At 45.7% G+C, this 15,353-nt stretch overlaps 1 protein-coding gene across 5 annotated transcripts in view; it reads right to left on the reverse strand.

Moving 5' to 3' along the window:
- Positions 1-15,353, reverse strand: part of LOC119434130 (UDP-N-acetylhexosamine pyrophosphorylase) — a 77,578-nt gene that overhangs the window by 16,224 nt on the left and 46,001 nt on the right. For 4 of the 5 annotated variants that reach the window (XM_049658658.1, XM_037701453.2, XM_049658655.1 and 1 more), the window contains 6 exons: positions 11,217-11,339; positions 7,614-7,777; positions 5,826-6,030; positions 3,836-3,995; positions 1,370-1,558; positions 205-398 (listed from right to left, as the gene is read on the reverse strand). In XM_049658658.1, the coding sequence (XP_049514615.1) occupies positions 205-398; positions 1,370-1,558; positions 3,836-3,995; positions 5,826-6,030; positions 7,614-7,777; positions 11,217-11,230 (926 nt within the window). In that variant the 5' untranslated portion in view covers positions 11,231-11,339. Of the gene's footprint in view, positions 1-204; positions 399-1,369; positions 1,559-3,835; positions 3,996-5,825; positions 6,031-7,613; positions 7,778-11,216; positions 11,340-13,680; positions 14,291-15,353 lie in introns of those variants that run through there. The other variant, XM_037701452.2, reaches the window with a different exon arrangement.

Here is a 15,353-nt window from a genome sequence, read left to right on the forward strand (position 1 = left end):
CCTTTAGTTTTCGTGTCTTTACTGGTTTACGAAGCCTCTTATTATGGTAAGAGAGGCTTTTTTTTGGTATTGCAGAAAAGTAATTAAAACAGCTCAAATAATTTTTTTCCCTTTAGTGTCCCTTTAAGCAATACAGACTGGTAGCGCGCTCTCATCTCACTGCCACACCAAGTGTTAATAAAAGAGGTCCAGCTGTTCCCTTACACGGACACCCGCTTGAGGAAGTCGAGGCTGAAGAAGTGGTTGCAGATGGAGCCGGCGTTGAAGGTGAGCCGGCCGTCGGGGTTGCGACGCTGAGCCGTGCGCAGGGACACCTCGCTGTACTCGACCACCTGGAAGCGGCCCTTGACCCGACAGACAACCCCGACGGCTTCCGTCGGGAAGGCCTTCTCCACCACCTGGAGCGGCGCGCAAAAGAAGATGCTGCCGTGTAAGACGAGAGGTGTCTGTCATAATGCAACAACGATTCCCTACGGGAATGCAAGAGGCACTCTTCTCCATGGCTTAAGAAAGGGGTTAGCCCTTTAACTGCCAGTTTTTTTTCGTTAAGCATGCAAAGTTTACTGTTTTTATTTTATTCCAGCAAATCAGTGCACATTTTATCCAACTAGAAGAAACGTTAGTTTATTCTTCGTATTCACCCAAAATATTGATGAAAGACACTTGCTCCGAAGAGACCTGCCCTCAGCACATGTATAAAGCACTGATGTAATCATTTAAACAAATGATAATGAAATGATTCAAAAGCATAGAGAGAGAGTGTGTTCACATGCCGGAACTCAAATTCATGATGCGAGCCGAGCTGACGAGAGTGGCCCGTCTCCGGCAAGCAAAGCTTTAGAAAAAGCTGCTGTTGCCTGAATGAGTACAGCTCGGGCTTGGTATTTAAATGGTTAAAAAACAGACAAAGAGCAAAAAGGACTTATTGGCAAGTTGGTCTAGTTGGTTGCAAGCTCAGTACAGATTAACAGGTCACATCCGACCTCTCTCATCTGATATGTGGGTCACAGAGGAAGAGCTGAACAGAATGACATGAAACTCTGCACTATTTCTCACAATGGCCTGACTAAATATGGAGTATTTATATCACCTGAAACCTGAGTACACAGAGCAGAAGAGCGGATAGTGTTAAGGGAGTTCAGTTAGCAAAGCCAGGATGAGGGGATCTGGGAGTGACGAGCAGGCTGTACAGTTTCAATACTGAAACTGCAAAGTAGTTGAATTAATAAGTTTAGCCTGCATGTAAAGTCATAAGAGCCGTGAAAATATGTCTAAGCTGAAGCAATACACAATGAGCTGCTACTCCTTGTAATGTAAAATATAATTCAATAATTCGGCAGCAGATTAGAAATAAAAATACCAGACACACCTTCGCCGCACAGTCAGCGCCGTTGGTGACGCAATAGCCCACAAATGTGGGGTCGGCCATCTTGACCAGAATGTTGTCTACACAGTAGACATGAATGTAGCTGACACCTCGCCGTTCCATGTCTGCCAGGATCCCCTTCCTTTGCAGGACGCTGTAGAGGCCACCGTTGCCGTCTGGGGACATGGACACCTGACCAAAAAAGAAGGCGACGAGCGGCTCAGCAAAGCAAAGACCGCTGACATATGATACACCCAGCATATGGACAGGCCACACGCTTCTAACAACTGACACTCTGTGATGTAGGGTTTAGTCCGTGCTGCAGGCCAAACGAGCACTTGCACACATTGACTCTGCACTCCCTACAAACTTGGCTCAACACACACGTTTGGGTATCATGTACAGTTGACTCCCATTAATTTGACCCTCGCGTGACACGACAGGAAACAAGTGGAAACAAATGGCTTCGCGGGCACAATGAGCGTTGGCCGCTAAAAGATAAAAACAACCCGAAATAAGACGGCTTCACGCCTAGGGCAGCAGTAGCAGCACCTGCAGAATTTCTTGTGTTTTCAAGCTTTTATTGACCACTGGGCACATGAGGGGCACTGGTGTGGGTAGAATTGAACAATGCGGGATGCTTTCGAGTTCAAACTAATAAGCTTTTTTTTTTCATGTGAAGCATTTCTTGGCGAACATTTGCCACTTTGAAAGTATCTATCTAGCTGCCTACGTCTTGATGCTCTCATGGTGGTTTCGTTAACTTGGTAGGTACCGAAATTGGCATAGTTTGACAAGAGTGTATGATGAACATAAATGATGGGTCATGCCATGAATGTCGTGACATGCGTGTCATGTAGGCCATGAAACAGCCGCCTAAGTCTTGGTGCTCTCATGGTCATTTCGTTAATTTCGTAGGCTCCTCGCACACTGCTTCGCATAACATTGATTCCCACAAGGCGTGGCATCTGCCGGCATTCTTTTCCATAGGAATGTATGGTTTTTTGTAGGGGCTTTCTGGTGCACTCAAATGCAGTGAAACTCCAAATTAACCGAGGTCAAATAAACGGGAGTCGACTGCCCTGTGGTTTCATTATATGCATAAGCTATATATAAACACGTTCTACCTTCTGCCTGTGGTGTCTATTTTTACCAAGTTATATTACTGTTATGTTGTCACTCGGAGCAAGACACACCTACAATACCCGAAATTTCTTTAACATTTTCGCTCATTCCATAGCAACTGAGGCATGCCTGATCAGACTGTGTGCGCATCATGAATAGCGGTGCATGTACGCAGCACAGATTACTCTGGAATGTACGACGAGCACAGCATGGTGGCATTACATTCACACACACAAAAAAAAAGAACATTTTCCAAGAAATTTACACCGGCTTTGTCTTCAACCGTCCAAACGGGAAAGGCAAAGTTTAATTGCATGCCTGGAGACATGCACAAAAGCAATAAATGCCTCTGATTCAAAAATATCATATTCGACCACTGAGCCGAGTGACAATGCAAGTGTCTGCAGCTTGCCAAGACGTAATTTTTTTTTTAACTTGGAGGACGCCTAAGTTTCGCCTTTAAGAGTGGAAACTGCTAGCATTCATCAATACTTCTTTTTGGGCGAGTTGGTACATCTTGAAACTTTGGGTAACAGCGCAAACAGACGACCACAAGAAGGGAGACACGGACACACAGCGCCTGTGTGTCCGTGTCTCCCTTCTTGTGGTCGTCTGTTTGCGCTGTTACCCAAAGTTGCTAGCATTCAAAGATCCCCGAGTGCTTCTCATGCTTCCCGGCAACTGCAGCTTATGTAACCGTAACGCTTACCGGGAAACGCTGGCAGCAAACGCTATGCACGAACACGAGTTTTCTGGCAGAAATGTGGCCTCTTGTGAGGGCCGATCTTTTGTTATTGTTTTGCTTTTTAATATTGCAGTCGGAGAAGATTTGACATAAAAGGCATACGCTGTCAGTGTTTTGTTTCATGACATTTGTTTGTGGGCTGTCATTCTCAAAATTCCGAGGAATTGTTCTTTCTGGGGTTTTACGTGCCAAAACCAGTTCCGATTATGAGGCACGCCGTAGTGGAGGGCTCTGGATTAATTTTGACCACTTGGGGTTTTTTAACGTGCACTACAATGCAAGCACACAGGCATTTTTGCATTTCGCCTCCATCAAAATGCGGCCGCGCCAGCCAGGATTTTATCACGTGACCTCGTGCTCAGCAGCACAACGCCTTAGCCACTGCGGCGGGTAAATTCTGAGGAATAACTTTGTAAAGAATGTAAGACAAAGTGTGAGCAACTTTAGTTGTAGAAGTACTTTAGTGCTGTATCGATCATACGATCATACAGCAATTTTCGCTCACTGGACGCCAGCAGTAGCTACGGCGCCAACACCGACACCGGATTTTCAGCAACAAGGAACCCTTAATGCTATCGTATTCAATAATCTTCACCCACCTTGTATGGAGTCTCCAAGATTATCTTCCCATCAAATGTGAAGGCTGGCATCATGTTCTGCTCAAACACGACCAGGCTGTCCTCCTGAAGGCCAAAGAAGTCGTGCTTGGCGAAGAACTCAAGCGTGGGCTCCTTGGTGTGCTCGCTCGTCATGATGTACCTGGGGAAGCAGGACAACAGAATCGATGGTCATCATTGAGCCTGTAGCACAGTTGTAGAAGTTTATTTTCTTTAGAACGCATAGAGGTAACTGAGACGACGGCATCTCAATTACCCATCCATAATTGGCACCGTGAACAAACAGAGTAATACATCAACTTTATCAATATAGCAAACAAGGAGAGCAGTGGTACAATTGTCATACACACACACAAAAAAAGCACTAAATCAATAATGCTACAAGCTAATGCGGTGTACACAAAATTTCTCAATACAGCAAACAAAAAAGTGTTAGATTCGCTATAGGCACTGAAAAAGAAACAAATTGTTGAAAGTGCTTTCATACACACAAAAAAAATTGATGTATCATGTATTATTGTAAGTAAATCAACTCATCAATGATAAAATTTATCAATACAGCAAACAAAAAAGTGTTATATATATATGATAACATGATCACTTCTGCTTTTCGCGGACATCTGATCCTAGGCTCAAGAAATATAACTGAAACACTGTGTTAGGACTGTGAGAGCCAAAAAGGAATACTAACTAGTCATGTGGCAACTGAACACATTCCGTTTTTTGATGACTGGCAAAATGAAAGAGCTGCAGTTAAGCGCATTAGTGTGAAACGAACTTTCAGATGGTCGAGGTCACAGTTGGTGTTGGTGCATTGAATTACGGCTGGAACTGTTCAAGCAGCCATTGTTCTTGCATAGCACAGAAAAAGCACAGAATGTTCAAGTGGACATACAAGCAGACATGAGATTTGTGGTGCTGACAGTCGTGGTACAAGCTAACGAAGTTCCTAATGAAGGCGCACATGCCGCGCCAGCAGTAGAAAGTGCCGAAGTCTTTCGTATGTTTTGATAATGTCAACAAAGGAACTCTAGGTGTTGTTGTGGAAGGAGGAACAGAACTCTGATCTGAAGTGGGGATGCGAAACTTTCGAAAATTTGGAGTGGGAGGAAAAATTGCTTTCTTTTTTTATTTCGTCACGAAAATTTGGAAATCTTGAGAAAAATTGAAACTCCAATACAAATAGCTTATGTCTGTCATTCCAGCAATAAAAAATAATGATCCTGTATTACATGCAATGGTACGAAAGACTGCTTATCTGATAACTGAGATAAAGGGCCTCGGTCTCCGAGTCACTCTCACTGGACGTGCTCGCATTAGAATTGATTGTGGCTGCTTCCACATTCAAATTTGGTCGTACGTAGACGACTTTTCGAACACGTTTACTAGTGAGTCTGTTGCAAATCTTGCCTAGAAGCTATACGTATGAGTGGCTGATAAGCGCAAACACCTTGCCCACCACGTTGAAGGCTCCACATGCTTTCTGAAGTCCCAGACGCCAGTCCTGGACTCCAGAGGGAGTCCTGTATTCCCCTATGTTTCAAATTCCATGCTGCGTTTTCAAAACTAAACTGAAAGCACATAATAAAGACACTTGAATACTGTGCTGCCGTATTCTTGCCATCGTCGTCACTTATAGAATCATATGCTGCACAGCATAGAATGGCAAGTATTACTGTGTGTGGAAATTGTAATTTCTTTCCACCTTCTCTGTGATAAAAAGAAAGTGGTTCTTTTTTTTATCCACTCTTTTTGGGTTTTTTGGCAGCCCTTACATCTCTTATGTAAAGGCTTTGAGGACTAAGTGCAACCATTTACGACCATCTGGGAGCATGGTTACATTACTAGAAGAGCTGATGGCGGATTGCAAAACGCATCTTCATTACACTAAAGTGGATTAGAGCAATGTGTTTGCATTGATTGACACCTATGACAACCAGCACGAACAAGCGCGCCAGGGAGCATCCCTTACCAGGGAATGTTTCCCCGCTTGCCGGTGAGCTCCTGCGCCAGCTGCGTGAGGCGGCAGAGCCGCTCCCCTTGCAGCTGGTAGAGCGTCTTGTGCGAGGGCAGCCCCACGTCGTACATGCCCTTGGGGTAGGGCACGCCCAGGCGGGTGCCCTGCCCGCCGGCCAGGAGCAGAGCGGCCACCTTGCCCTCGGACACCAGCCGCAAGCCTGGTGAGAGGAGACAGAGAAGAGAAAGACCAGCACAGTCAGGTTTAAGTCCAATTCAATCCACTTTATGTACCAAAGGATATCCTGGCTGGACTCCTGGGCTAGAAGCTGCAAAGGAAATGGCTTGACGAGACCCAGGAGAGCGACACAATTCAACATGTGACAGGAAAATTAATCACGGAGACAACAATAACTTCATACAATAAATAAACAAGTTTAACCATGCAATAGTAGACATACTATTAGTTGAAGCCTGTGCTATCACTAGTAGAGAAGAAAGATACAGAATGTACATTTGCATCTTAAATTTTAAACATGAACAGTAATGCATAAAAATACAATGAAACACTAATTCTACAATACAATAATATAATTAAGGCATACCTATAAAGGGTCACGACCGCGGTCCTCTAACTATTCTCGGTTTATCATTGTAACCGAGAGCAAAGGAGCCAATATGGCTATAGGCACAAAAAACTGGGCTCTCAGCACCCATTTTAAAGAAATTTTAATTTCATGTCGCTGCCTCCCTCTGAGCCGCCTCCCACCAACAATGACCATCATCTCGACATGAATTCGGAGACGTCAGAAAGTGTGTGGTCAACGCTGCGTCGACTGCTTCGAAACAGTCCGCAAAACCACATTGGACGATGCACCCTGGCACCCAATGGCACAGCAGAGGCGTCACTGTTGAATTGCGGCCTCAATTCTTTTACTGGCACTGTGAAAGCAGCAACAAACCAGAGAACACATGCAGAAGCCATCTGTGGCTGCCCGCCGAGAAGCACTTGCAAAGACAAAACAACTCATCGTGACCACGATGTATTCCCAGTTCCTGCAATCACTTACGGTGCTTTCAGTGCACGAAAGCCTGGCCTTCGACATCGGCTTCTGTGACTTTAAGGAAGCCGTAGCTGGGTGTGCGATTCATTTCATCATCAGTTAATGTTGCCGGATTGTTCTATGGTTCAAGTGCAATATTTAAAAATTAAAATTTTTGCCCATACTGAATTCACTAAAATTTTGCCAGCTTGCAGTGGGATGTGTACAGCTCGACATGCAATGCATAATTCAAGCTCGAAAATTTGGTGTCATGGCACCTTTTAAGTGATATGTAAGACATATAAGAAAAGTGTTTTGAAGTCACTACCGGGTGCCTATTCAATCACCAGGGAGTGGAATGTATGTGGCAGTTTTACAGCCTTTGCTGCATGAATGATCTAAATCTTATGACAGCAACACTCGCCAATAGACCCAGTAAAAACCACAGAAACACTAGTGCAGAAAGCCTGTGCACCCACAAGCGAGTTGACGATTTGGCTGGCTGTACACAAGGACCTACTGAATATTTCTGTGAATGTGTTAAAAATCTGAGAATAATTTCTAAATAAATCTGCCTAAAACAGTGACATTCACTAAAAGCAGACTTTTGCAGCTAAACAACCAAAAGGTGTGCTAGATCTAGCAGAAGATTCACTAAAACGTCAACAGAGGCTGAAATGGAGGACTGTGTACGACAACCGCAGCAAGTGTTGTGATCATCACGACACCGTGACTGCGCCCGGGCCACTTGCCGCACCCACCTTCATTGCGGTATGCCTCGAGTTTCTCAGGCGAACACCGAGACACAGAGCCGTGCCGGTCGGTAGGAATGGGCTCCAGGAGGTCATCCAAGCTTTCGGCATCGCCCGATCCCGCGTCCGTCGCCTGCTTGAACGCCGATGACGTCCTTGCAAAGTCTATGTACCTGCGCAGTGTATGACACGGTTCCACTCCTCCGTGACCTGCTCCCAGACGACACCAAGCGGGGGCTTTTGTCAAACCCACCACAGCTCAAGAGAAGACGAATCGATCCAGCAAATTGGCGGAGGTGAGGTACAGTGCTCACGGATTGAAACGCGACAGGCAAATTTTGCGTAGAACGCCCTTTCTGTGCAATTACTCGAGAGTACCATGCCTTATTGCTTCGAATCTGGTCACGAAAAGTGACTTGGACTCTGATCTAAGCGTACGAGTCGAGATTGGGCTGATTGTCACACAAACTACCGCCGGTGGAAACAAAAGTATGCGCATTGGTTAGGCCTAAATTGTCGCGTTTCAATCCGTGAGCACTGTGCTTGCATACCCAAGCTGCTCGTTCCCTATGACTGCTGCCATGGAGGTTCAGCAAGACTTAGGGCTGTGCTATAACATATACGATTGCTTCCACAAAGCCTGAAAGGCAGTACTGCTAGTAGGCGTAAGAAGACATGAGTCCACTTCCAACTGTCATCAATTCTTAGAGGAACATTTAAAGGCAAATCTTAAGTCATATCAGAAAGTCAGGTCAGGGTTACAAGGTGTCGCTTTTAATGAGTACAGAGCTTTCCTCAGCCAGAAAATAATCCATACAATGGACAGGGTTGGCACCGCTGCTGTAAATACACCGTACTAGCTCTCAGTAACTTTGTTCTAGTGAGATTTAACTGTAGTAATGTAATGAAGTATTGTAGTAGTACTGCAGTATTGTTTAACTGTAATGTTATAGTTTAACTGTAGTATTTAAATGTAGTAAATAATGTTTGCCTTTACTGTCGCTCTAAAATTAGCAGTCTAGCTATGATTTAGAATGAGAGATGCATGATGGCGCCAAGTTTCTTGTTTTCGCATCGTAAGTAACCTTGAAAGCCAACAATCCCCATACACAGGCAAAACAGAAAAATGGCACACTCATAAAAGCCACCTCAGCAACCCTCGTGAAAACCAGATGCTACATTTTTACAGCAGCATTCATTCACACAGCTGTTGCTGCAGCAGTCGACAAGGAACAACGGGAGGCGGAAAAAATGGTCCTCCGAGCAGCAAACACACAAAGGCACACGAGAAGAGCAATAAATAACTCCAAAGTAATACTACCTTGATTTTACAAAACTGGGGTTTGTGAAGTTTCCTACTTATAAAGTTCCTTAAATTCAACGACACATATTCGTATACGAGCCTTATGTGTTGAAACCCTGAAAACAATGAAGTCAGCTCGGTGTCCTGCCCTCTCTAACAAAGTTTTGGAGGAAAACTTGGATAATGAAAGACCATGCGTAGGCGTAAAAAGCCCATGCAGGCTAAATTTCCTTTTTTTTTTGCTCTTGAAGAAATATGTTATTTGACCAAGTGTTCAAATTGTTTTAAATTTCACAAGATTCTCGATTTTACAAAATAATTCCCATATCCCATCGACTTCATTAAATTAAAGCTTAGCCTACTACTCGTATAGTTGACTTAGTACTGTACTAATTCAAATACCCAGAAACCACTTACTACAATGTTTTAGTTTCTGCACATAAGTGGTACTGCCGGTGGAATACCACAATGCCAGAGATATGGGCTTCAGAAGTAGTACTGGTAGCAATATCTTGCAGCGCTTTGTTGAATTACTTATTCGAAATTTTTTCGTATATAGAACGAGTGTCCTCGTCAAAGGTATGCAAGAAAGACACCCCAAGTTATTAAAGACAGCTTTAGCCAAACGTCACTTACGGTCAGCTCCGTTCACAAGCCAGTCAACTTGGCTGAAATATGACTAAGAAGCCAAGTAGAAGCACCGTCACGCTCCACTCAACCAGCTCGGCCGCGGTGCCAGGACAACGTTCCGCATTCTGCTGCCAGCGTGAGCATTGAGCATTGTGTGCACGCGCATTAGCATTCGCGTTGAATGGCTGCGTGCAAATTGTAAGGATACATCAGTCTGAACGAAGCGGGCCGCAAGTGCTCTGGCCTGGGAGTTGGTTAAAAGGACGTTCCCCCCAACCACCACCACCATGGCCGTAAGGAGGCGCTGGCTAACACACCACTGCACACACTGTTGCACTCGCCTTGATGGCAAGCGGCTGTACTGGGCTGCCCAATATGCATCAATGCTACCCTATGAAAAGCAACCGCCCCGGTCGGGCAGGGCAGATGGTAAAGTGTCACAGGAAAACACAAGGGGCAAAGAAAAAGAATAACGACAACCCAGCACAGAATGCTGAAGGATTTCAATGTTACATTTCATTCGTGGAAGTGCATATATGGCTTCATCCGTACTACATGGACAACTTCGTAACAGTGTGTTGGTAGACCATGCATTGTCCTGCTCGTTCTCTCTTATCCCGTCTTTTTTTTTTTTCATGCAATTAGCATACTTAGCTTATTACTTGGCCCACTTTATCTCACTGTTGTTGCTGCTGTGTTATCTAGTCCCTGAAACGTCTCTCTGGCTCATGAAACAAAACAAGTTATACGCCCAACTGATAAAAGTGAGAAAGCGTGCTCTTCCAGATGACAATGAAAATTGAAGTTTTATGCCTAAAAAATTCACCTATGCAATCACAACGTGGTTAATTCGAAGTCGGTTATGCTGTACCCCGATTCCACAGGGACAGCGGGACAGAACTGGCTGTGGTTAGGAAGCCACATTTAGTGATGTTTTCCTTGTAGCATCCACAGGTGTAGATGTGGTCTGTGGTTGGCCAGCACGATAAAAATTGACAGTGGTTGGGAAGCCTCGTTTACCGGTGTCCAAAGGTGTAAACAAAAGTTTATTATTGCAGTTATCATTTTTAGCCTACTTCTCCTGCTACAGATTGCAAACAAAGGTGTCTTCAGTAACACAGCGAGACGCTACTTTGCTCGAAGGCTAATCCCATTGAGATCAACAATGGTCGGAAGATGGATTCTGCCAGAATGTTTTTCAATGCCACGCATTCTTTGGGTCTTCACTGGGGTTTGGCATTGTTTGTTTCCTTGCCAGATATACCTGAATATATATACGGACAGCTCGAGATACCGGGTATGAGCAGACAACTTGGGTCACTGTGTGTGACACACGGTATGCGCCCATTCTTGACCGACCCTGCAGAATGAGTATGCGCTACTGTCAATGCAAGTGGTACGAAGCCTTAAATGTATTTAGACATGTGTCGTACTTTCGCGTGCATACACCTCTCATCAACATTCTACCCCCGACAAGCATCACACGTCGTCTCCGTCCTCGCAATGCAAATGGCCAACAGCTACAGGCAACGAGGTTGTGTTCGTCTCGTGCGCTGCTGCTGCTGCAACCTCGTTAACTCAAACTAGCCTTTCGTCATTCGGATTCCAACACTGTGCTGGATTAGCGCAAATTTTTTTTTTGCACCGTTTTTCTATTATGACGCCAGACATGCGGTCACCTCAAATCGGTCATCAGCTGGCATCTCTGTTCCTCGGTGAGCTGCGGCCAGAACCTGAGCAGGTGCTCCTGGCCGTGAGCCTTGAGCGATGCTCGCACATCCTCGTACTCGGCGTTGGTGTATCTGGAAGAGAGAGCGAGAGGGATGAGCGACCGGCGCACAGAGAAGCAACAGCTTCGAGTGGTGCCACTAGAAAAAAAAGAGATTGCGGCCTGGCAGCGAGAAGAAAGCGGTCTAGCTTACGACCGCAACACTCGCTCCCTTTATCGGCAATCTGTCTGCAGAACTCCTGGACCTGTTCCCGTTATTAATGCCCGTTTTCGCTCGTTCGTGGAACATTACGGCAGGTCGGACCCTCGTTGTGACTTTATCTGTGCCAGGATGAGCGTGTGATGATAAAGTTTTTATCTGCTAGACTATCCTGCCAAGTATTTGAGCATGAAATTACACATCATTCAGGCTCTACAGGACTTATGTATTCACACCAACTAGCTGCCAACACATTGTGCTGAGGACTTATAGAATCTACTAGAATCAGTAAGGTGTGATAAGCTATACGCAAAAAGAAACTGTCCAGAAAAAAATGTTTAGCTGTGAAGTTTGATCTCTGTAAGGACATCAAAATGAGCCTCTGCCACATTCCACTACAGCCAGGCAGATCGCAATTTCTCCTTACATGAAACTTACACCACATCATCAATCTTCACAGATCTTATTTGAATAGTTCATTTGCTTCAAGTTTCCGGTGCTTCAAGTTACTTATTCAGGCCTTGCACCATCATCTGCTAGCCTTGTCGTTAACTCGGACCGCAGAGCGACTGGCCCGGAGAAGCAGTTGCCCTGCAGAGCCCAAGACAAGGATGAATTTTTCTTCAAGTGCAAATTTAGCTTTTTGATGACACTGAAACAGGTCCCTTTCCAGGCTTCTTGCTAAAGTGGAGTGGATTTGAAATTTTTCTTTACACAGAATTACACAATGTGTCCTGCAGTTGGCCAAATGTCCATCATTTGAACCCGACACCATTCAGGTAGTACGTGTGCATGGGAATAGACATCTGCATTGCTTCCTATCTCGTTTCTCATCAGAGTAGTCTAAAAGAAAAAAAAAAACACGTACAATTTCCTTGCATTTCTTCAACTTCAGGTTCAGTGAGAATTTTTGTTTTCGCACCCTTTGCTGCATTTCCTATTTTTTTCTTATTCGCTTTATTTGTTTTGTCTCCTGCTATGTCTTTCGTGCATCAACAAGCTGTAATTGTGAAACAGCAGAGGGACATAAAATGACACATACACACACACAAATGCTTAATTGAAGCGCTTGGAGTCGGTCAAAGTCCTCAGCCTGCTTCATGGTGCTCTGATCAAGATAAAATTCCGTTTTGGTATAAATGAAGCTGCTGAAGGTTCCAACGACGCGAAGCACATCAGGCACTCTTATACAGCGCCAGGCAAGCATTGACACTAAACCAGACATGAACCGGCATCCCGGTTACTCGGTGACGTGTAGATAACCAGGCAGGCATAGATAGCAATGTTGAAGCCCATTTCGAACTGTACTTCTTGTATGGCTCTGCTCTATATATCTCTATGTATCAAGAGAAATAGAGGAGGGTGTTAAGTTTACTGATGGCTCTAGACAAGATAAGTCTGCAACAAACTTACGATGACCACAGGACATGGGCAATTGATTCGTAAATGTCAATTTTGTGAACCAGCCCAAATTGATATAGACACAGGTCTGCACACAAGTGGTATACTTGTTAAGCAATTATCTTTACGAATGCACTTGGAGCGAGTGCAACGCACGACATACAAAACATTCAGAGAGCATGAAATCTGAAAACTATCAAATTGTTCCCAGGTTCACGTGGCCTTTCACAATCTTCCGTATTTAGAATTGTTTATATATATGTGCCACGGCCAAGACAATGCTCAACCATGCTCATCTCAATTTGTTCAACTTGTGCCCCTGGAACAGTGTGCAAGAGTGCAACGCCCCCCCCCCCAACTTCCTCTCCTTTTCTTTTTTTCGCTTTATGTACAAATAGCATCAGTACCTATCTATTTTTGATTCGTGCTTTAACAGATTTTCTAACAGAGGCAATCATCAGCGCAATCGTCCACAATCAATAAATGCGCAGCAAAAACGGTGTTTACTGGGGCTCAAAAAAAAAAGGGGGGGGGGGGGGGGATTAGTAACAAATATGAAAGACGTGAAAGGAAACAAACGTTGCACTCGATCGCCTGAAATAGCCATTCTCAATAAAAACCAAAACAAATTATAATAATAACCAACTCCATCCCCACCACGATATGCATATTGTTGCGGTTACTCGAACTCCTCTACGACAGCGTCAAAGCGCGAGCAACAACGTTATAATCGACGTCCGCGCGGACTTGGGGAAGAGTCGCAAGCCCAGCTACGCACAAACACGCCCACGCACGCATTCGACGAAGCACGTACGGTTTGGGCGTCCGCCAGTCGTCGTCGTCCGCATCAACAGTCTTTGGCGCGGTCAACACCCGCTCGAAGCGGCGTCCGCGCACAACGTACAAGCTCATGATCGCCGGTCTGCTGCTCCGACGAAAACACTTCTCTGCTACAGCGCTCACTTTCAGCTTCGGCACTCGATTCCTTCGGGGTCAGGTCAACTCCGTACGACAAGTGGCGACGAGAAGAGATTACGCCGGATCCCAACACACCGTCGACGAGCAACACGGCTCTCCAAAAAAGCGACGCGCGAGCGTGGAGTTTCGAGAGGGGCGTCGTCCCAGCGCAACCTTTTTTTTTATCGCGATCGAGGCGCCAAGCAGCGCTCGTACTGCTAAAACGTGATCACTCGCCAGCGTGGCGGAAGAGATTGTTATAGTCTTTTGTTTTTTTACTTTAGCCAGCCAGCCAGCCGACGCGTGCGGGTTTTGTTTACTTCTCGCGATAGGACGAAGAGGCGCGCGCGCGCGCCAGCGAAAAAAGCGGCGGGCGCTTACGGAAACAGCGGCTCGCGAAGATAGCCAGACGAAAAAGAGCTTCGAGTATCGATCACAACCGCAGCTTGTCCAGCGCGATGAAGGGCCGCGGGGCGACAAACAAACACTGGACGACGAATATCTCGAGTGGCCGAAAGCGCTTTGACAACAAAAGGAACGCGCCGCCGACGACAGTGTACAGCGCAACAGCCGCGAAGCAGACGACCCAACATTGAGGAGGGGGGGGACGCCTCCTGGAAATGTACCGTGACTAAAAACGTAGCCCGAAAAAAACATTAACAGCTAAAACAAATACGGGCGCCGCAAAAAATAAGTATCGGCGCGGTTTAACCGGTTGGCGTTGAATACTTGTTTGAAATAGAAAATGAGTTAGTAAAGCCATTTCCCGTATCTCGAAACACCCGTAACAGGAAGCGAAGAGCGGAAATGCAAATGTCGACGCGAGAGGGCGCTCCTAAACGCGCTAGATCCACGCGCATTGTAGTAGGCGGAATCTAGGCGTATCGTAAGAAAAGAAACGCGGGAAGTTTGAACGTTTTGAGCGCGTGAAGTGCGATTTAGCGGTTCTGTTTCGAATAAAATAGGTCGAACAAATACTGAATCGAGCACCAAGCTCTCAATTCAAATAAGCAATCCAGCGGCTAATTTGATACTGGACTTTCTCGGGCATTCGATCGTACCCGAACACACGAGATCAATATTATTGGCGCCCGCCTGCCACGAAGCGAACGTCCATCCACATGGTCCAGGCTACTTCGTACGCTCGCTGTAAGCCAGTTAAAAGCTGCGGCGACATTTCACTCCTTGTTCATTTACAAGCTGATCGGCCGAACAGGCTTGCGGGTAGAACTGCGCGTATCGAAGAAAAACAATATTCAATGTTCTTTTTTTTTTCCCCCTTCTAACCCCTTTCCCTCTTTCAGTACGTTCGGAAGCAGCGAGAATAGAGAGTTTTAGATTAGGGGGACGCAAGCGTTGGGGCCCCCTAGCACTAGAGGATGCAGTACTGCGCATGCGCAGAGCGGTCTGCGCATGCGCAGTACCGTGGCCCCACGCGCTAGGGGGCCCCAGCGCTTGCGTCCCCCTAATCTAAAACTCTCTAATGTCGGTATTCAATCAGAAAGTGATTACTATTTGAACGCAACCCTA

This window comes from Dermacentor silvarum, chromosome 11 (assembly GCF_013339745.2).
Source record: "Dermacentor silvarum isolate Dsil-2018 chromosome 11, BIME_Dsil_1.4, whole genome shotgun sequence".
Taxonomy (NCBI): domain Eukaryota; kingdom Metazoa; phylum Arthropoda; class Arachnida; order Ixodida; family Ixodidae; genus Dermacentor; species Dermacentor silvarum.